The 23452-nt window shown below is 25.3% G+C and overlaps 1 protein-coding gene across 1 annotated transcript; it reads left to right on the top strand.

The window, feature by feature from the left end:
• Positions 1 to 7557: 7557 nt before the first annotated feature.
• On the top strand, positions 7558 to 13079 carry LOC145843216 (uncharacterized). Its single transcript, XM_082950676.1, has 4 exons — positions 7558 to 8431; positions 8770 to 8999; positions 10764 to 10902; positions 12937 to 13079. The coding sequence occupies exons 1-4, from the start codon at positions 7558 to 7560 to the stop codon at positions 13077 to 13079; spliced, it is 1386 nt and encodes a 461-aa protein (XP_082806802.1).
• The last annotated feature ends 10373 nt before the right edge of the window (positions 13080 to 23452 follow it).

The following is a 23452-nucleotide window of genomic DNA, read 5'->3' as shown; positions in this document are numbered from 1 at the left end:
AGAATAGAAAAAGATAAGGAAAATTTATAATATATTTATAATAACTTTTTTGTTTTTATTATTTTATTAATGTTTTAAAGTTAGTTCAAAGTATAAGTTACAAGTAAATGGTGTGCAGCTCAATGATCAAAAGGTCTTACTCCACGCCAATCCATTGACCTTATTTGTAAGCGTTCACATTTTTCTTAATTATACATATACAATTTTTATTTATAAAACTTAAAATTATGAAAAGTAGAACACTTTTCAAGTATGCAAGCTGTATTTAAGATTAACAAAACTTTGATATATTGTTACTTATTTTCTAACATAAAAATATCAAATTACCTTTTTTTTTCAACAATAAAAGCAATACTCAGATCAATCGTCTGGTTTAGTTCTTGTCTTGTTTTTCCCTTTTTCTTTTTAATTGAAGAATGATTTTGGACTGGATAGTTTCCAATGACAGTTTTGAAAACTCTCTGCGTTGAACATTGCAAGATCAAAACCTAATTGTCAACACATTTACAAAAACAAAAATAGTAATGATGTTGGTTGAACCAAGAATCAAAAGTTCAAATATATTACACAGCTGCATAAAACTGTGTCACGTCCAAGCTTTTAATGTTTAACCAGAAATTTATTAGAAAAGTGAATATATGACTAATGGTATTAATAAAAAATAAACAAGTAAAAGTTATTAAGTTTGAAAAAGTTCAGTTGTTAGCCCAAAAGTCTATTAGTGTTTAGGTTCTATTTCCCCTGTTTGCAGTTTTGAATATAAATACCATTTGACTTATACTTTAAAAAAGAAATATAATATTGAAGTCTTGTTTAATTTTAATGATACTATTTTATTTCATAATACATACTAATAAATTTTGACTATAAATACAAACCCCTATAAAAATAAATAAAACTTTGCAGTCATTTTGTTCAATTTTTTAACCTAGTAGTATTATTTTATTTTGATTTTAGTATACATTTAAGTCTAACAAATTTAAGCTTCCAATTACAGTAGCTTAAAACATTGTAACCTGCAAAAATAAAGCTCAAACAGACACCAAATGAAAATTCCTACAATTTGAAAAATATTTATTTTACAATAAAACATTAAAAAACAAATGTGTTCAGTTTTATGTAGTTTATTAAAATTAATAGATAAAGCCATAGGGGCTCCAAATTTTGTTTTATAAAATAATTATGATCTTTTAAAAAGCTTTGTATATAGTACAAGACACTTTTTTACACTAAAAAGTTTTGAACTAATTTTGTAATTTATAATCAGTTTTATAAAAAAAATATCTAAAAAAAACTAATTTTTGTTAAAAAAAAGCTATCTAAAAATGAGTTTTCTTTAAGTTTTTTAAAAAGATTGTTTTCCACAAGTTGTTTATGGTTTACTCAAATTAATATTTGAGATTCTAAATTGAACAAAATAGTTCTTAACTTATTCAAAAATAAGGAGACAAATATACAAGATTAATTATTCAAGATTTTTATTTGCAAAACTAAGTTTCACACTATAAGGGATCTTCTGTAACAATTTAAATCTGAAAAATAAAAGTTAAAAAAAACATGGAAGATACTATTAAGCAAACCAAGACAAGTAAATCAGGAGTTGTAAATTATGTTAGTTAGAAAATTGATCAAAAGTTTGAATAAAGTACTAAATAAACACTATGGGTTTAGGCTGTTAAAAAACTGAATGTGAAACTGTTGTATTTAAATTATAAGAAAAAATAGTGACTTAAATTAAGCAATAAAACAAGCTACTTACATACTACAATATACAGAGAAACTTTTGAGTCTTTAAATTGAAACTTAATTATACTGAGTCATGTAAAACTTTTAACTATAGAAAAAATTAATAACTTAAAGGCAAAAAAAAATAAATAAAGTTAAAACTAAAACACACAAAAGAATTGTGTATTTAAATTTTAAAAACAACTTATACTGAATAAGTTATGTAAAAAACTTTTAACTAAAAAAAAATAGTGGCATAGAATTAAAAAAACAATGTGAATAATTAACGTCAAAACTGTATATACTAGAATTACTAAATAAATTAGTAACTTTAACTTGGGTATTAAACATGAAGCTACTAGATTTAAAATCACAATCAGCTTAAGGTGAATAAATAAACTAAATAACCTACATATTACCATACACAAAGAGACTTAAATTAAATTTTTAACTAAATATACTACTAGCTGATTGAATTAGATTGAATTAATTGAAAAAAACATTGAATTTTTTAAAATAATATTGGTTCTATCATTATGACGTGTGGTTTGAACTTCCACAGCAAATCCACAGTATATGTAGCACTTGCAGCCTAGAAAAGCTAGAAATAACCAGAGCCAACAAAAGAAACAACTTAAACAAAAGACACGAACTGTTTGCTAATTGTCCTCCGCAATTAAAAAAACTTCACTTTAAGACTTAAGCGCTTGCTAGCTAGTTTTGCATGTCATTTTATTTACTTAAATTTGTTTTAAATTACAAGTACAAAATGTTTTTAGTCCTACTTAATAAAACTCAAGCTTTAAACTATAAAAACTAAGTACTAACATTAACTTAGTTCAAACCATATATTAATAATGTCATAATTGTTGCAGCAATGTTATTCAAAAATTTTCAATGCACTTTTCAATTAGTTCAATTTTACCTTCAGTCAGCTATTAGCCTATTAAGTTATATACTTAATTTAAATCCCTTTACATATGGTAATATATAAGTTATCTAGTTTATTTATTCACTTTAAGCTGATTGTATTTTTAAATCTAGTAGTTTTATATTCAATACCTAAGTTAAAGTTTTTAATGTATTTAAAAATTCTAGTACATACAGTTTTCATGTTTGAGGCTCAAAACTGTATAAATATTATAGTATCTAAATTATTTACATTGGTTTTCAATTCTATTTCACTATTTTTTTCAGAGTTAAAAGTTTTTCACTAAGTTAAATTTTTTTTTTCAGTTAACAACTTATTCAGTATAAGTAGTTTTAAAAATTAAAGACTCAAATCCTTTGTGTGTTTTAGTTTTAATATTATTTATTTTTTTGCCTTCAAGCTAGTAATGTTTTTTAATGTTAAAATACCAATTCAATAAGAAACACATTCTAAGTTTAAAATTTATTCGCATGACGACATTTTGACTTTCCATTAGTCATTATCAACAAAATACTGTTCAAAAATAACTAAAATTAGTGATAAACAACTAAGTATACAGAATTTTTTGATAATGACTAATGGAAAGTTGAAACGTCATGCGAATAAATTTTAAACTTAGAATGTGTTTCCTATTGAATTGGTATTTAAAAACTCTAGTATCCCCACCTGTTTTTTAATGTTAAAAGTTTTACATTCAATATAAGTAAGTTTCAATTTAAAGGCTCAAATGTTTCTCTGTATAATATAGTATTTAAGTAGCTTGTTTTATTCCTTAATTTTTGAGCCACTAATGTTTTTTTTTTTTCATTTTAATGTAACAGTTTCACATAAACTTTTTCAACAGCCTAAACCCATAATGTTTATCTAATATTTTATTCAATTGATTAATTTTCTAACTAACATAATTTAAAATTCCTAATTTTCTTGTTTTGTTTTGCTTTTATTTCCATGTTTTGTTTAACTTTTATTCTTCAGATTTAAATTGTAACTGAAGACCCCTTATAGGGTAAAACTTAGTTTTGCAATAAAAACCTTGAATAATTTACTTAAGGTAACTGAGAAATATTTTTAATGTTAACACAAAAACTAAAAGAGGGGAAATATTTTACGTTTTTTTTTCTAATTAGTTTGTAACTTCCATTAGTATCCGAGAATCTTTTGAACTCTATGACTCTGATTTTCTTATCTCAAAAGTTACTTTGATTTTCAAAAAACAATGTAAAACAACTGGTAGTATTCATTTTAATGTAAGGAAAAGACTAATTAAAAAAAAGGGATTTACCTCACCCCCTAACCCACTTATAAAGTATAATTGTCCTTAAGAAGAATTAAGTTTAATTCTTAAAGAGAATAAAAATGTTCTACATACATTATAACATTAATAAAAAGTAGGGGTAGGAAGTACTTGGGTGATTTTTGTCGGACTTATAAGTACATATGATTTAGATATTAGTACATATGATTTTGCTTCATTAAAAAGAACTTGAAAAAATGGTATGCTGCCAAAAAAACTAATTTCAACACCAAAAATCACTTTTTTTTTGATTTTTGACTTAACAGAAATAAAATCACTTATACATGTCCTAGACTAATAATTTATGTCTTAAATGAAAGCTTATACTTACTGACATAAATTTAAAGATGTATTAACTGCTTTTGATTTATTATGATGTCATAATCACCCTAAATATGCAAGTTTTGTCTGTAAAATGGTGCTTTTTGAAAAATTAAAAAGCATAGCTTGTTAGTGATTCTAATAAAAAAAGTTTTTTTAAAACAAAACTTTTTAGGTATACTTTGTTACCTTTGAAAATTTAGGTGATGTGGTATGTATATTAGTGGAATATTGATGTCATAGTTCATTTAGCTTTAAGTGTTTAAAAACTCTAAAATAATTATTCAATTAGCATTACAACAAATTAACAACAAATTTAAAAGTTATGATTTATTATAGGCAAAATAATGTTGTATGGCATTGAACCTTAAGTTAATGATTGCAAAATAATAAATTTAAAAAAACATAAAGAACATTGCAAAATAAAACAAATAATAAAATAAAAAACATTGTTTTTAGTATTTACACTTAACATTATTGCAAAATTACTGATACTTTTTAAAAATTTAGTATTAAAAACTGTCACATGATTGAAAAAATCTAACGGGCTATCTGTTTAAAATAATAAGGTAAGCATAATACTCTTAATTATGTAAAAAAAACTATCATTTAAATTTCTGTACAAGACTTCTGTTCTACTAAAAAATCTATTTGGATATCCTTTCTCAGTGAAAAAGTTATAGATCTTTCATTAGAAACATTCCATTTCCCTTCAATTTTACAATCAAGAATAGAATCTATATGCAATTGAGCAAATCACGTTTAGGTAGGTGTTTCCGTTTTAAATTGTTTCAATCTCGAACTCTCATAAGGTGATCCATCTTGTAAGTGTTATCATTATTTTTATCTTCACAAGTGGCAATATACCATGTGTCTGATGATCTCTCACTAATTAGTTTGTGATAATAATGCGCTACAAAAATGTATTCATTTTTTTCTTTCTGTATATTGGGGGAAGAAGCCCCTAAAATCAATGCTGCATCAGTGTTTGTAGGTAATGAACACAGAGACTGAGAGCACTCATCATCTTCTGCAACAAGAGCACATAGTTTTAGCTGTCTTTCTTTGTGGGTTATACTATTTAATTTAAAAAGTTCTGAATTGTTTAGCATTTCAAATTTGTGTGACTCCCTAAAGTAAATTAACTCACTACAAACAATAAATTCATTTTGATCAGGATGGGATTTCAAAATAGTACGCAGCTCTTCCATGCTCACTACAGGCCCACCCCAGCTTTTACACAGTTTTAGACGCTTTTTTACGTATTGATCCCTTTTCTTCCCTTTTTTCAATTTATTCTTTTATCTGTGAAAGCTTAAATACTTTTTTTTCTGCTACCCACTTTTAGTCCATCTATAATAAACTATAAAAGGCCCTATGAACTATTTAAACATTTAAGGTCATAGGGGTGTTAAGCCATGTTTTTTACAAGTTGATCTGATTTTATAGAGCTTTATCTAAGCTTGAAGATGCTTTTTATGGTTTTGAAAAATTCGATTTTTTTTTTGAGATATGACCAGTCAAAGTCGGCCGCATAATAGGTTCCCTATGGGAAGGGAAAACTAAAACAGCGAAAAAAAAAGACTATTTCATTTAAAATCTATCTCCTCCTCCATTGTTCAAGCAATCTTCTTCAAACTTTTACAGTCTAATCTTTATACAATAAAAAAAAAACGATACTTTGGAATCAAAAAATTTGTTTGTAAAAATATTTTTTTTTTGAAAAAAAAAAACACTTTTTTTTTAATATTTGTTATAAAGATTTTTTTTTACATTATTATAATTCTAAAGTATAGTTTTTTTTTTTATTATAAGGAACGTTTCCTGAAAATTTGAAGAAGATTGCTTGAAAAATGAAGGAGGAGATAGATTTTTAGTGAATTTTTAAATATCTAAGAAAATTGACTCTGAAAAATTTGCGGTCCATACGTTTTTATTGGAAACTTTTTACAAAAAATAAAATATCCTAAAAGTTAAATGATATTTTTGAAATCTATAAAAACTGGCTTGTAGTTTCTACTTAAAGCTTTCATACAAAAGCCAAAGTTAATTTTTGTAAAAAAAAAAATGCTGAACCCCCCTATGGCCTTAAGTGTAACTCAAATAATTTAAAACAATTAAGATGTGATTCAAAATGTTAACTCTATATTTAAACAAAACCTAAAACAATCAAATACAAATAAGTTCAAGATAAGTTAATGAGTTTCTTCTATCAGCTACACAAAACACACTAACTGCACACATAAAAATGTATTTAGTTATGTTTTTGATGACATGTTGCATCATTGATTTAAGACTTATTTCTCATAACTGCAGCAAGCACTAAATATTTTTTCAAATTCAACATAGTTCTTAAATGAATAATATAAGTAATTGCAGCAGTTCATTACAATGCAATTGAGATGACATTACGTTCAAAGTAATATCTTTCTAGCTAGCTGACTCCACACATTTTACATTCAAAGTAAAAAAAAACTAAGTGTAAAAACAACAGAAGAATTTGCCTTATATTAGAAAAAAAGTACAATTTTTTTACAGACAACTTTTACAGACAACAAGTAATAATGATGCTAGATACATCAAAAGCAGTTGAAATGTTTTCAAATATCTGTCTATAATTATAAGCTTCCATTTAAGATGTAAACTTGAGTTTAGGACATGTATAGGTGATTTTACTACTGTTTTATACAAAAAATATGTGATTTTTGGGTTGAAATTAGTTTTTTGGGCAGCATACTTTTTTTTGTGCAATTTTTTTTTCTAGGTTCTTTTTAACAAAGCATTTTTATGTATCAGGTAAAAAAAGATAATGTAAAGAGAGTATTTAAAGTTAAAACATACTTTTAAGATGTAATTGTTGAATAAATTTATTTTATATATGATTAGTTTTAAACAATTTTCAATGATTTTTTGAAATAAGTTTTCATTTAAAGAGTATCTGCAAACATAACTTGTTTAATATTTATTGTATAAAAGTATAACATTTAAATAAAGGTAGTGGTTTTTGAAGTCTAATTAGCTATAACATCTACACATTCTTTCTAATAGAAAAAAATGTTGAAAGTAATATCACTCTTTTATTTATAACTAAATTTCTTTTTTTTTACCCTAAAAAACTGTGGTAAAACTTGCATTTAAAAAACATGCCCATCCAGTATAATAAGTTTATTTTCTTGTGAACAGTGTCAATTAAGTTATATTATTTGTGATTATATTACAAATACAAAGTAGTTTTAGCTCTTTCTTTAATTTCAGCACACAAATATTTTTCAGCAAAAAGTTTCAAATGAACTTTAAAGAGGTGTTTGTACCTGAAAATTCCTTTGCCATACATGATAATGTGTGTGAAGAAAGTTGTGAGCTGGATCTTCAGTTTGATGAAAACCTCCTTGTCAACACTTATTGTGATGAACATTATTTGGTCGGCAACAACAACCCAAGCTTGTCTGTAGCTGAAAACGAGCAAACTTCTAAAATTGAATTCGATCTTGACACTGTTTTGTTTGAAGATCAAAATGATGCATGTTATTTCCAAGATCCTCTTGAAAATGAAGAAGGTTCTGAATTTGTCATAGAAAATGAACCGTGTTATTTGGTTGGAAATCCAGTGACTGTTAGTGAATCAAACATCAGTGAAGACATTGTTGTAGATACTAATTTAGTTTCTTCTTTTCAAAACAATGCTGATAGTTTCTTGGAAAGTAATTTTTTAGTAGATAATTTGATAAATAATGATGATGAGGTACAAACTGAAAGTGAAGACCTAGTTCATGTAGGTGAAGACTGCTCAAGTTTTTATGTTGGCTTATCTGATCAAACACATAACCCAGATTTAACCGTGCCTACAAGTTCCAACTGTGATCATATAAGTAAAAGTGCTGCAACATATTATCTACCTGTGACGAATGACCAAAACAAAGACAATTCTAACAACAACAATAGCAGCACAATTTTCTCAGACTATGAAATAGTTCCATCAAGTGTTGTTGTTGACCAATCCCGCATAAAAATACCAAATAAGTTGAAAAGAAAAGCAGTTGAAGATGATATGTGTTATCTCCAAAACACTCAGGCTGGTTTAAGTAGTTCAAATTTTGGAACACCAAAGAAATGTAAAACTGATCTAGTCCAGGTGGAAATATACCAGGAGGAACCACAAGGTTGGTATTTGTCATAAAATTTGAATCGATGTCCACAAAAAGGTTAAAAATATTTTTAATCTTGTTTGCTTTATACTGCATTCAGCATCTCCATTTCAATTGTATGTATAGTTTTTCTTTAAAATGTAGCCTTTTATAACTTAGTAAGCTAAAAAATTAAACTAAAAAAAAAAACATTAAATTTTAACGAAAGATTTCTATTGAATAATATACATTTTTTAACAAATACACTACAAAACAGTGTTTTTTTAACTAATTATCAATACAATATTCTATATTTCTTAATCCATCAACTTAACTTTTTTTAACTCACCTAAGAAAGTTTTTAAACTTCCAAGAACTGAAGAAGGAGAGGAAAACAAAGGAGGCAAAGAAGTACGTGTGCCAGGTCTGCGACAAAACTTTCACAAGGGCCAGCAACTTGCGGGTGCACCAGAGGAAGCACACGGGGGAAGCCCCGTACACGTGCAAGGTTTGCGGCAACAAGTTCAGGGACTCTTCTCAGCACAAGCGGCACGAGAGGATGTGCAAAGGGATGTACGACTACAAGTGCGCTGTTTGCGAGAAGGTGAGATTGCAAATGTGACTAATTAGTAAATGATGTTATAACTTGTTTTACATCATGTTTTTTCATCTTCATATAGAAGGAATACTTTTTGTTTTTCATACTTCATAATTAATTATATGGTTGTAACGTTTTCTTTCTAATTGATAGGTAATGTACAATTACAAGTGCATTAATTGAGAGAATTTGTACTCAAAAAACTTGTTATCTTTTTTTTTATATAATACTTTGTGGTTATTTTAATTGGTAAACTAATTTTTATGTTAATAAAACTAAATGTTTAAATACAAAGTTACAAAGTTTATACAAATTAAAAACTAGTTAATAGAAGGTAACATTGTATTTTTCATATTACTTAATAAAAACTTTTATTAGTAGATTGATTATTTGCTCAAAAAAGTTTTGGACTATTTGTAAGTCTTTTTAAATGATTTTGTGACTGGAATATGTAATTGAGATTGTTTTTTAACTCATTTAAGGGGTTTAGAATTGTTAAAGTAGTTTAATGGCTTCTTTGATAAAGAGTTTATTTTTCTTTTCATTTGGCCATATTTGGGGTTAACATTTGATCGTGTATAAACTTTAAGTAAGTTTCTATAGAAATTAAAAAAAAATTAAAATTTAAGATGTAAAAACATATTTCTACAAAATATTTTAAAATTTGTAGTACTGTTATATTAATTAATCAAAGAAAATATTTTTTATTAATTGATTACTTTGCAACTTACTGTTGTAGTGTTAATTATTAGCATTTTTTAAAATTTAGCCTGGTTTCTATTTATAGTTTTTTATGTCAACATGTTTGTAAATGGTCAGCTAATGATTATAAATTAAAAAAATTTAAGTTGTTAATTTTTAAAATCCTTTGATTGCGAGTTTTTGTGAGTACAAATTAACTTGTACAATATTTAAAAAATAAACAATACAATTTGACATTTTGATTTTTTTTGTCTTAAAATAAAACTGTAATGAAACTAATATTTCATTTTAGTATTTTAAAGCTTGTGAATAAATATGGAATTTTTTGTAACAATAAAAGCTTTTCCAAAACAGTTTTTATAACTCTTAAAACAATTTTCTAAAACAATAAACAATATTGTTTACTAAAAGGAGTTACATTTATTTCAGTGCTTATAAAACGGAATTTTACTTGCATTTACTTGCAGTAGCAGTATCAGGTGTTTGGTAAAGCTCGAAATGTTGTATTATAAAATGTTTAAGTTTAAGTCTGAGTTGCTTTGTTTTCTTTAGTTTAAGATACATCTTGTTACTTGTGTTCAACTGTTGTTTTGTTAGTGGGCCGTGTGACTATTTTATATTTGTAAATAAACTTTTGTTGACTTTTAGGTATCTTAGATGTATTTATCTTATCTAAAAATATATATCCCAATTTAATTACCCCTAGCAATTTAGATTGATAACAATAGACATCACGTCGGCATCTGTTATTGAGACAAAATCTTAAAGTATTAAATTATTAAATTAAGTTTGTTTAAATTCAGTATATATATAAAAAACGTTCAATCAGTTTTAAGTATCAGTAAAACAAATATTTTAATAACATTTCAACACCATAAATAGTTATAATATTTCAACTATTTTAGGCATTCTTAACTTAGCTAATAAATTAAAATATTTTGAATGTGAATTGTCCTTACAATTTAATTTAGATAGTTTAAAACAACATCACAGTTTATTTTGACATAATTTGAACAGTTTTTATAAAAATTAGAATAACAAGTTAAACAACCCTGCTATCCCGTTCAGACTTTTTCAACAAAGGGGAATTTGGACCAGCACCTGCAGACGCACGTCACTTCAACTGCGGACCAGTACAAATGTCGTTACTGCATGAAGTCGTTCAGGCACAAGTGCGATTTGAAACAACACATGAGGGTTCACTCAGGTTTGATATTTAAATTGTTATTTTCTATACGATTTTATAAATAATTTAAAGTTTTATTTCAATCAGTATTGTCAACAATCCTTCGACAATCCTGAGTGTGTTAAAAATTATAAAAAGGACAATTTTTCAGTCTTAGTGAGAGCGAAGAACTCTTTTCAATTGCATATTCTGGAAGCCTTATGTATTCAATCTTTAAGGCCCAGTTTATGTAAGCAGAAAAAGTTCGTTTACCAAACTAGACTTTTTAAATCCTTATATTAGTAATTTTAAAGTAATTAGTTTCTTGTTAATCTTTATTTTTAAGCATAGTTTTAGTTTTAAATTTTTATCGTTTCTTTATTTAGATTGTTTTAATTCTACCAAGTTTTATTAGTATACCAAATTTGTTTAGCATTAGCACTTATTTAATTTTTAACATTTGATTCACGTCATTTCATATCTTAAAACTTTAAACTGCAGTATAATTTTATTTCAATATTCATTCCAATCCAGTAGGAAACAATTTCTGACGAGCCCTACTTGAAAGTACTTAAATAAAATTAAAAGAAAATGAAATGCATTCTGTTATATAATTTTAGTATGTTATTTTTTATAGATAATTTCTAGAAACTATTTTATAACAAAAAGTTTAATTAGTTTTTCAATGACAATTAGTTCAAAAACATTTCAGAAATATTTTATGATTTTTTTTTATTTTTTTGTTTCTTGGTTTTTAGACTTTTTTAGCAAAAGTTGAATTTTAGAATTACATTGATGACGTAGTAATTGACTAATAGAGTTAAAGTTTTTATGTTTTTACATTAATCTTATATTTAAGTTTATTAATTGAATGCAAAAAGCTCTCACAGTTATAGTTAATTTGGAGTCTTATCTAAAAAAATTACTTTAATATTTTTATTCACATTATATAATAAAATGAATTATTCAGCTTTATAAAGTATATCAAAATAAAAGTATAAACGAGTACAATTACAAGCAACTTTTAATTAATTTAAAAACTTAAACTTAATGCACATTCTAGAAAGTTTAAGACATTAAAACTACAGTTCATCTTTATCAATTAAAAATTTAACAGGGTTGCCACAAAATCTGGAATCCTGGAAAAAACCTTGAACTTGACAATTTAGGCTAAAAAGACTTGGAATTTGAGAAATTTAAAAAAACCTGGAATTTTGAACTATTTTTACATTTTAAGAAGTAAAATTTCAATTTGACACAAAAAATCTATCATGTAGATAAAAAAATTGTCATTATTATAAATGTTTTTATTAAAAAACACAATTAAAGAAACTTTACAGTATCTTTTCAATGTTGTTATACTACGTAACACTGTTTTTAATTTAAATTTAACTTGAAACTAAAAAAGGACCCAAAAAGGTGTACTTTCAAAACCCTGGAAGAAATTTCCCAAAAACCAGTGGCAACCCTGATGCAATAAGATGAACAAACAAATACAAATACAGGCGACTTATTCACATTATTTCTTGACAACTTAACTTCAATGCATACATTATTTTAAATAACATACTGAATGCCAAAAGCTTTCACACTCACAGCTACACCAGAACTTTATCTTTTCAAGTTTTATTGAATCATCTACTGGCCTATAAAATTTGATGAATTATTATCCATTAAGTTTTTTTTAATGTACAAATAAATGCTACACAGGTGATATGTTCCAATGTGCCTGTACAGCGCATCACACAAAGTAGGGTTGCCTTAAATCCTGGAATTTTTAACAATTTTAACATGTCAAGTAGTAAAATTTCGATTTGACTCAAAAAATCTATCATATAGATAAAAAAAAAAACTGTCATCATCAGAAATTTTTATTATTAAAAAACACATTTAAATTATCTTTCGAGTGTTTTTTCAATGTTTTTATGTTCATTAAAACAGTTTCTTACCTTAAACTTAACTTTAAACTAAAAATAGACCCAAAATTATGTACTTTTAAAAACCCGGAGAAAATTTGCCAAAAACATTTGGCAACCTTGTCAAAAAACTAATAACAAATAGCAATAACGTTTTCAGGTGACATGTTCCAATGTGCCTGCTGCTTGTACAGCACGTCCCACAAGGGCAACTTCAAGAAGCACGTTGAAAAGTGCCAAGTCAGAATTGAACAGGGGGTCGGCGTGGAAGAGTGCCTGCAAGTTTCACTCGGTAGAAGCTGATACGAGTTTGAATTTTTGAGTGTTTTGAATGTTGAACTTTTAGCAGACATGCTACCCCGGGCCAGCGGACTCACATATTGTCTCGTAATATTTAAAACCAGGTACAAGAGTACTGATGAAATTGATAAAAGCTGATGTACATTAAAATCATGTTTTAATTAAATTGTTAAGTTTATGACAGAATTGTTAGGTTGTGTCAATATAATTATCTTCCCTTATATTTAAAATCTGGTACAGAAGTATTAACAAAATTTTAGGTTTTGAAGAATGTCTCACTTGATAAAATCTGATATAGAGTCCCTTTAAAAAGTTGTGTTTTTTTTATTGTTAAATTTCCGACAGATAAATTCTACAATGTGCCAAAGGAACTTATTTTTCCGAAATTTTCTTTTTAATTTGTGCATCAAGTACTTTTAGACAAGTAAGCAAATTAACTTTTTTAAGTTTTATGTTTTGGTACAAAGGGCTTAGAGTACTTTTAAAAAAATTAAGGCTCAGAGTTAAATAGGTCATTATTAACCATGTGACAACTGCCAAAATCATTTACTTGTTTTTTGATATTTTTTTTTCTTTCAGAGTTGGTTTTTCGTAAAAACAGGTGCTACAATTAATTTTAGACAATTCTTAAAAGTTTTTTTAAGTTTAAATTTCACACCAGAGCCTAATGATATAATGTACAAACAATTCTTTTTTTTTCTTAAAACCTTTAGATAAATTATGATAAAGTTCACGTTCTAGTTTTATCTTTGTTTTCAAGACTAGTATAAAAAGGTGTATACGTTTAGCTTGTTATTTTTCACGAAATAGTTTTGTATCGTTATACTTTATACAGTAGTAGTATGTAATTTATTTTAATTTTTTTAGTTTCAAATTACTACACTTTTAATAGAAAATTATGTATAAAAAGTATGCTGTTTTGCTTTTTTCTGAACTCTAACTATATAAATTTACTTTAACATTTAAACTGTTTTTAAATGCATCTTAAAGTTTAAAAACTAGTTTAGTTACATTACCAAGTACTTTATTACGGTTTTCTTTTTTAAATTACTTTAATTGCAAACTTCTGAATTTTAAGCTACTTGAGTTGTAAGAATTCGATTTATTGTGTCAAAAATTTACATTTGTTTACTAATGTACTAAAACATACTGCTTATAAAGATGTTTAATCATAAATGTATGTTGCAACTTACCTTATATTGTACTTCTTGTTTTTGAACGTGTTGTAGTACTTCTTAATTTACTATTTGTTGCAAACATTTTCATGTAGATTTTCTTCTGTTAGTACATTAAAAAGAATTTCCTGATTTTTTTTTCTATACTATCTCTATAATGATACTCTTTAGGTGCCTATAATACTCTTTAAAAAATTGATAATAGTTTTAGTTGTTTATTTTCCATCTATCATAAGTAGTTTCATTGTTTAGTACAAAGATTTTCTTTTTTATGTTCTTTTTAATTAAGTTAATTTTTATAGAGTAACAATCTTTTCTTTAGTCGTTATAGTATTTTTAAATGCATCTTGTTTTTTATTGTATTTTACTTTGTTTAAAATTTGTAGTACTTCTTCAATTATTACTTGATACAATTTAATTTCATGCAAATTTTTACACATTAGTGCAAAAAAAAATTTTCATGATCAGTTTGATGTATGAATGATAGTTTTAGTTAAGATTTACTAAAATATCTAATAAGTAATTTTAGTTTTTGTTGATCATAGTTGTTTTTTACTAAAAAAAATATTTTTTTAGCTCCTTATAAATAATTTATTAACCTATAAATTTCAAGTAATCCTGACTTACTTAACTAGTTGGTAGATAAAATTTTAATAATATATTCTTTCAACAACTATTACAGTGTTTGGTTTTTATCAAATAAGTTTTGTTTATTTTTTGGTTCTCACATAAGTATTTCATAAAAATTACAATTGATTAAAATAAGTTTTTAAGTATTATTAAGTGCTAGAGTAGCTATAATATTTTTTATATTTATAATAATAGTCAAAGTAAAGTAGTTTGTTTTATCAAAAATGCCTGCTTTATAAAAAAAACTACAAAACCATTTGTATTAGGTAAATGTTAAATTAAAAAATCGTTTATTTAAAAATATTATCAAACAAACAGAGATTTATAGTACATAAATTAGCCTTTTTAAAACTTTTGTTACCCACTAAATAAATAAAAGTAGTTTCCATGCACACTATGAAGTTTAATTTTACTTTTCATTAAACTATCAAAAAATCGCTTTAATCATTTAGATATTTTCTATATAATAAAACATTGAAATAATTTCTAATCACTTTTAAAAAAATCAGTTGTGAGTCGTAAAAGTCTTTGAAGCAAATTTACATTAATTAATTTATTAAAATACTCCTTTACAATTTTTTAGCTAAAATGTTCGCTCATTGTTTTACAATATAAAAAACTTTTCTTTCTTCATTGAAATAACCAAACATAAAAAAATATAGATGTTTAAAAGGTTAAATTGATCGTCAAGTTCTAAATTCTTAAAAATATCTGATGGCAGTAATACTTCTATTCATTCAAGGTTGAAAGTTTTAGCTTAAATAATTTTTTTAACAGTTTAAGCTAAAAATTTTCAAAGAGATACACAAAAAGTTTTACCATGTATGAGTATTTATGTGCTTTGTTACTAGTTTTACTGTAATATGTATTTTTTATATATGTCTTATTACTTAACTGCATTTAGATGTTTATCATTTATTTCTAGTTATTTTGCACAATTTTGTTTTTCATAATGACTGATAAAAAGTCGAAACGGCTTTTACATGAAATTAATATAAAATTCTAATGTGTATCTCTTCGGAATGGTTTTCAGAAGCTCAAGTATCCCATCCTTTACTTAAAATTTTCAAATAATGTTGATTTTGTGTAAAAATTTTCAATGAAAGGTTCGTGTGAAACAAAAAATATAATTAAAAGTATTAAAATTTGGGTAAAACTATTAACGTGGATTTTTGAAAATTAAACTTTTATTTCTATAAGACTAGATCTAACATAAAAACAAAAGTAATGACTGCGTACAAAGTTTAATGGTGTAAGTAATATAAGTGTAATTAATGTGATAAAAAGTGATTTGATAATATTTTGTGAGATGAAAACATTAAAGCGCTCAAAATAATTGATCCTAGGACCTGGTATACAAAAAAATCGTTTATTGAGTCCTACACCACAAGTTTTTACAATGTATTACGAGCTTATTTAGTTTTAAACTACGAAAATTAAACAAGCTACCTAAAGAAAAGAAATAAAATTTGATAAAGTATTTGATACTCATCAGAAAAACTATTGGTGATTATTGGTTATTCAGAAAAATATCTATTTTTGTAAAGTAACGACTACTTAAAAACAACAAAAGTGTTCTAATCGTCCATTTCAGTTGACAAACTATAACATATTGTAAAAGTTTAATAAACACTTTTAAAATAGCTAGGCTTTTCTATCTGTGTTTGTTGCAGTGGTAAGCGGTAGTAGATGCTAAATGTATTTTGCAATATAAACAACAACTTATTTAGTTTATTTCAAATTTTGTTAGTATTGGTACGCATGTATTTCTCTTTATTTTTGTAAAACAAAAAAAAAATGTTAACAATATAAAAAGAAAGTTCAAGTTTGAAAGCTTTAATATTTTGTACAGTTCTATGTATAGTTTACAACATACAGATAAAAATGAAATTTAACTTATTTATCTTTCCAATAGTTCTAACGTTCTCTTGTAGAAAAACATACATTTTAGTTAAATAATATTCTAAACAGTTTTTTTGTGTTGTTTTAGGAGTTTATCTTCTTTAAAAAACGTTTATTTTAAAGTAAATCATTTAGCAAAAAAGTTAAGACTAGCAGATTTATTTTTATTTTATTAACTTTTTGAAAAAAATTAATTAATAAAGAAACCTCATAAAAGAGTAGGTATGCACTTTTTATAACTACAAGAAACTTAAAGTAAAACTCTAGAACTTAAGTCTGACGTTAAAAACAATTGTTTGTATTAATTAAGGTCTTCTTTGAGTATGAAAGTTTGGTAGCAAAACTAATAACAACAGTCATTTTATACGAGATGCTTATTTTTCTGTCAATTTTCTAAAGCCGTACACTTCATATAAGTAGAAATGGTTTAGGTTTCTAAATTTCAACCATTAAACTTGCATAAGTTACAAACTAATTTCGCTTTAAAAATCATAGTAATTAGTTAGATACTCAACAACTTACACAAACTTTTTGTATTACTATATTTATAACAAAAATTACTTTTTTTTGCTAGTGTTTAAACTTGTTTTTCCTTATTGGTAGTCTTGTTTTGAAAACTAAGTTTTTACTACAAAATTTCTTACATTTAAAAGTTAACTTAAAAAATATACTAAAACTATTTATTACCAAAACTGCAAGTTTCTTCGGTTGCAACTAAACGACGATTTTTAATAAAATACAAAATCCTGTCTAAGTCTACCGGAAATTTGTGGTCTGATGATCGAAATGGTATGATCAAAATTTTATGTTAACATGAGTATGTCTCACGGCATATGAAGGTCAAGTTTTGGCTTTGATTTTTTTCGCTGATAGTTTTATAAAAACTATCAAGTGATTTTGATTTTTTACGAATGAATTTTAATCGCAGTTCTATAGTTAGTCAAGATTTTCATTTAAAACTAAAACTTTTTTTATATGCGCAGTTTGTTATAGTTTTTCAATTATAAAAGAGTTGCTTAATAACAATATTTCTTTGCTGATAGTTTTCTAAGAAGAATAAGTTTAAGTGCAAAAAAAATTTTTGAACTTCTTTTCAACACTTGAATCGAACTTTATGTCTCATTCTGTGCATTTTATAGGTTGTACTAAAGTTTTCATTTAAATTTTAACTTTAAACCATTATTACAATAAGTGTTTATTTTATAAGAAAAACTATTGCTTTAATTCAGAACAACGATCATATGACTTGTAAAAGTTGCTTAAAGTTTAAAAATTAAGATTTAGTTTCTTAAATTTTAATACTTCTTTTGTAAAATAATAATAAATTTACACATAAGTTTAATTATTTCAAAATGTTATATTCATACACGTCCAAATAAAATACTAGAAAATATCGATAAAATAAGAACCATATAGATTATTATTAAATAGAAAGCTTTTAGTAATAATGCATATTAAAAGAATACTTTTTGATTATTTTACTCTTTAAATTAATAAAATCTGCAACATTTTTTTTTTTAATATGTTGTGTTTGAGATATTATATATATTTTTTTAAACTTTACAACTTTATATATATAAAAATAAAGAATTTAGATTGTAAAACTATACTAGCCACTATGATAGTTAATTATTTAACTACTATTTATTTAGTAAGCTTATAGTAGTAAAGCTTACTGCTTTACTACTTAAACAACACTAAAAATAAAACTCATTATTTATATAAATTTTATATTTAAAAAAATTTTAAATCTGATCTACTTGTATAAGCCTAAAAGAGCAATTTAAATTTTTCAGCTTTTTGTCAAATGCTTTAAAACGTTTTTGCTTAAACTTTAACATAACTAAAAACATTATAAAAGTATAGAACTATATCCAGCTACATAAAAAATAAATTAACTACACTCTTATATTTTATCAAGATTTAAAGTAAAAGTATTCAATCACTAAGAAAATAGTTTTGTTATAAAAACCTTTTTTGAAATTCAAATGAACAACCAGTTTTTATAAGATATTAATAAAAATAACTGGTAAATCTCATAAGTTTTAATGCATATACATATAAGATGTTTCATCTATAAAATAAAAGCACAAAATTTATAACAACTAAAAATTGCATTGTCAACACCAAATACCAAAAAACCTAAACTGCAGGTAAAGCCGACAGAATCTGCAATCATAAATGAAGTCCATATTATACCCCATTAAAAAACATTAGCTAAAACACAAACTTCAGTAAACAGTTTTTATCACCGTTCACTCGAAACTATTAGTTTCAACACTTTTTGGCTGATAAGTCAACTTCTTGCATCCGGAACTGGCCCGTGATCTCTGGTTGAAACAAAATTGACGGCTTTGCTGTAAAACCGGACCGAGGACACCACTTGGCTCCTCAGGTTCAGCATGACCGCCATCTTCCTGATAGCGTTCTCCCAATACCTATCTTGTAGAAGGGGAAGCAGTTGTAGAAGAGATTCCTGAAGTTCCAAAAATCGACCTCCATTGCCAGAACTTCTCTGTATGACGTAATAAACCTGTCTCCGTTCAGCACTTCAATCAAAAAATGTGTAACGTTTTGGTTTGAGTTGGCCAATGTTTTTTCACTTTGCAATTTAGTTAACTAACTCAAGCTGCTGCACATAAAAATTGTGTGTAAGGATGAAGTTGATTCAGCGTTTTGGTACTAAGCTTAGTTATCTGCACATTAATCTCTGTGTAATGCATTCTACTTTTTGTAAAAGTTTTATAAAATGGCATTTGACAGTACTAAAACTATAACATAAAAAATAAAAAAAACGTATATGCATAAGAATGTAGTACAAAACTTAGATAACAGATTTTAGGACGTTTTTTTTTTGTCTGTATACTAATCTTAAAATTTTTAATAAAAACATTGTTTAGTAGAGTTTTAATTTCATCAATTCTTAAATATAAGTTTCTTAGGTTTTTAATGGTTTTGAAATATGTATAATTTACTGTTTAAGTTAAACGCTAATTTATTAGCTTATTTTGATGACATAAATAAAAAGTAATTTCTATTTAGACAATTTTTATCAAAAACTTAAAAACTTTTATTTCTTACGCTTGCTAAAAATTGTATAAAAAGTAATATAAACTACAAAGGCAATTTAGTTTAGAAATACTTGAGCTTGAATATTATTATTTGATATAAAACTTTAAACTTTGTTATCGTGTTAGTTTGATTTTAAATATTTTTTTTTATCTTTACTATTTATTCTAAAACTTAAAGGTTACAGCATAATATTATAATTTGGTATCAAAGTAAGAAATAATTAGTTAAATATCATTTGTTGGTTTTTAGCAAGTGTAACTTTTCAAAATTATTTAGCATAATAATTGAAAACAGTTTATATGAAAGATATTAATTTTCAAACTAAACGAACATAACGAAATAAACATCAGACTTAATGCAACTTTTTGCTACCATTAAACTTTAAAAAAATTTTGAAACATAACCAACTAATGAACATAGAGTTGACAATTTTTAAGTACACTTTAAAATAATTGTACGGGCAAATGAAATAACAATTTAAAATAAATTTTTGTTATTTTGTAGGCGTTCAAATAAACATATCTATTGATAATTTTTCTTTAATTGTTTAACTATTACTTATTCAGAATTGTTATGAGGTTTTATCATAAAATGAGTTTTAATTTAGTTTTTCAAAAATTCTAGATTTTTTTTGATAAGGAAAAACACTTGCAGTTTGTGTTTTAAAAGAGTCACATATAATCTAGATTTCTTATCTAATAGTTTTTAAAGAAAATAATTTCGATTGTTTTATAAAATCTTTCAACTTTGTAATTCTTTTTAACCTTTTAAAACTGTACTTATCAGTTTGTTTTACATCCTTTTGTAACCATAAAGACACTTAAATGTATTTGTTTATTCAATTACTTATAAACTTTAAAACAATTTTCTGAACTTTAATATTTAGTGTAGTTAAAGCAGTTTTATTAATTTACAACTATGATCATATGATTTTGAAAAGTATTAAAAACTTCAAAATGTAAAAATCTTGAAAAGTTTTATTCCAATTTAATAATAAACAGAACTGGTTAATTGAACTTCTTCATTTCTTGTTTGCTAAACAACAACACTAAATTAACACAATCATTTCAAAATGTTAAGCTTATTCGCTTCTGTATAAAAATCACGATATAAATCTAAAGTTAAAAGTTTTAAAATTTATAATTAAGAAAGTTTAATTAAACATTTTAACGTTTCTTAAGCTCATTTTTTATATATTAATTTTTTTATGTTTGGTATTAATGCTGCAGTGTTAAAACTTAAAGTTTTTAAAAAGTTGCCATTACACAGATTTTAGTTGAAACTTTTTCGAGGTTAACTTTTTCAGTACTCAACCATTTAGTTAATAAATTCCACGACGTATATTTATTGATATTAACTTGCGTGTTTACTAACCTTGAAATTGTATTTTATATATTGTAAAATAATTGAGATGGTAAATACATAACGTATATTTCTAAAAACTATTTTGTATTGAAAACTGTTAAAGTGTGACCCAAACAATCATTTTAGAAATTTTTTGTTTGTTACTGTGTTACATAACTGTTTTCGTAGAGGATTAATTTTTTTTTGAATCAGTTCGTTGAAGGAGTATTGCTGCATTTTTTAATTATAACACTACAATGGTAAATCCTTATCTAATGTAGATATTATACTTTTACATAGTTTAAATACTATCTACTCCAACTGAAAGGCCTTTAGCTGACACAGTTTGATTTCTGTTTATTATAAAATTCTCAAGTACACTAATGCATAAATATATATCTAAAATTAACAACTGTCGAAAACATTCTTTTTCTTTTAGTCTTTATTTTTATTAAACAGATATTTGGTAACTAAAAACAAATTTGTTTAAAAATTTTTGAGAAATATAAATTAAAAACTATTTAAGCTTGAGTGTAAATACTAAATAAACAGTTTATATTTTGTAATTGTAAATATTTACTTGAAAAATACTTGTTTAAACTTTACTGCTTATTTCAAAACTTACAGATTCCTCCATGTTTAAATTTCATCTCAATTAAAAATAACTAGTTAATATTATCAAATTTCTGGGTTTTTAGTAAGTTTAACTTTAAATAAAATGCTTAATACGATAGCAAAACAACTCGTACGAAAGACAAAACTTTTTTTTATTGTAAAGCATATAAAATATTTGAAAAAAAATGTCTTAATACAAATTTTACTTAAAAATTTCTAGACATCAAACTTTAAAAAATAATTTTAAATACAACGCATACTTTCTAACTATAACCAACCAACATTCAGCTTAAAACTTTCATGCTTCTAAACAAAACTAAATAGAAATTAAAAAAAAATCGTCATGTTGAACTCAATTGAAAAGGATAACATGCATTCGTTCACTTCTATAATAAAAGTGTTACTTCAATTTTAAGAAAAAATATCTGATTTTATTTGATAAAGTAAAAAACACTTTTATAAGACAAGCACTTTGTGATAGTACTTAAAGCAATAAAAAAGTTTGACAATATTAGGATTTTCAAACTGATGGTTTAATGTTTGATAAAATCTTTAAATTTTATATCCCTGCATAACAATTGAAAGCTTTACTTTCCAGTTTGTTTTAATTGAACTAGATATTTTTATTTTACCAACTACTTATAAACCTTAAATTAAATGTTAACCAAAAATATCAGTTTAAGTGAAAAAGAATTGTTTTAATCTAGAACAATGGTCATCATACAATTTGAAAAGTTCTTTCTATTTGGTAATAAACTGATTTTTTTTCTTAAAACCTTTTTATTTATTCTTAATTGGACCACAATATTAAGGTAACATAGTTGTTTTAAACTATTAACCTTATACGCTTCTGAATAAAAACCAGAAAACAAGCTTGCTTGCTCACATTCTGCAAGTCAGAAAATATGAATGTACAACTAACGAATTTAAATTGAACATTGAAAACTTTTAAAAGCTGGTTTATGAAATACTGTTTTAGAAATCATCCTGTAACATAAATTTTTTTGTTACAAAAGAAAATTTCTTAATCAAAGTTTAACGCTTTTTAGGGGAAATCTTTTAACTATTCCATTTTCTTAATACTTAAAATCTAACAACGTTTCAAAAGACTTATTCTTACTTTAGTTTGTTTCTTTACAAACTTTTAAAGATTTTATATTCGTATTTCTTGACTGTTATATATTAAAGGTAAACTATGAAACTGATATATTTATGCTTTCATTTCAAATGTAGTCCTAACTAACACTTTAGAAGCTGTATGCTTGTACTTTGTCAGTTTGTTATCAACGTAGATAGTTGACCATTTTTTTCACTTAAGTAATACATAAATGACTATTACAAATAAAACTCACCATCCTATGTAAAAAGGTTGATCATGCCAATTCGATCATCAGACCACAAGTTTCGGTAGACTGAGACCGGTTTCGTCCTTATTAAGACTCATCAGTCAGTCACAACCGAAAAACTTGTAGTCGTCAATCTACAAACGGTTTATCATGCTTTCGCATGAAGCAACCATTTGCTTGTGTTTGTCTACCGAAACTTGTGGTCTGATGATCGAATTGGCATGATCAACCTTTTTGTTAAATTTGAGCTTGTCTCACGGCAAACGAAAGTCCGGACTTGTTCTGCAGACTT

Source organism: Thalia democratica, chromosome 8 (assembly GCF_965202585.1).
Source record: "Thalia democratica chromosome 8, ktThaDemo2.hap1.1, whole genome shotgun sequence".
Classification (NCBI taxonomy): domain Eukaryota; kingdom Metazoa; phylum Chordata; class Thaliacea; order Salpida; family Salpidae; genus Thalia; species Thalia democratica.
The sequence above is the reverse complement of the archived record's forward strand: the minus strand, read 5'-3'. Positions and strand labels throughout refer to the sequence as shown.

What these genes read in the sequence shown, in the direction of transcription:
- LOC145843216 (XM_082950676.1), top strand. Translation starts at nt 7,558, where the DNA reads ATGAACTTTAAAGAGGTGTTTGTACCTGAAAATTCCTTTGCCATACAT. An exon ending in AGTGCGCTGTTTGCGAGAAG is followed by an intron (nt 9,000 to 10,763) that starts GTGAGATTGCAA and finishes TATCCCGTTCAG; the next exon opens with ACTTTTTCAACAAAGGGGAA. An exon ending in ACACATGAGGGTTCACTCAG is followed by an intron (nt 10,903 to 12,936) that starts GTTTGATATTTA and finishes TAACGTTTTCAG; the next exon opens with GTGACATGTTCCAATGTGCC.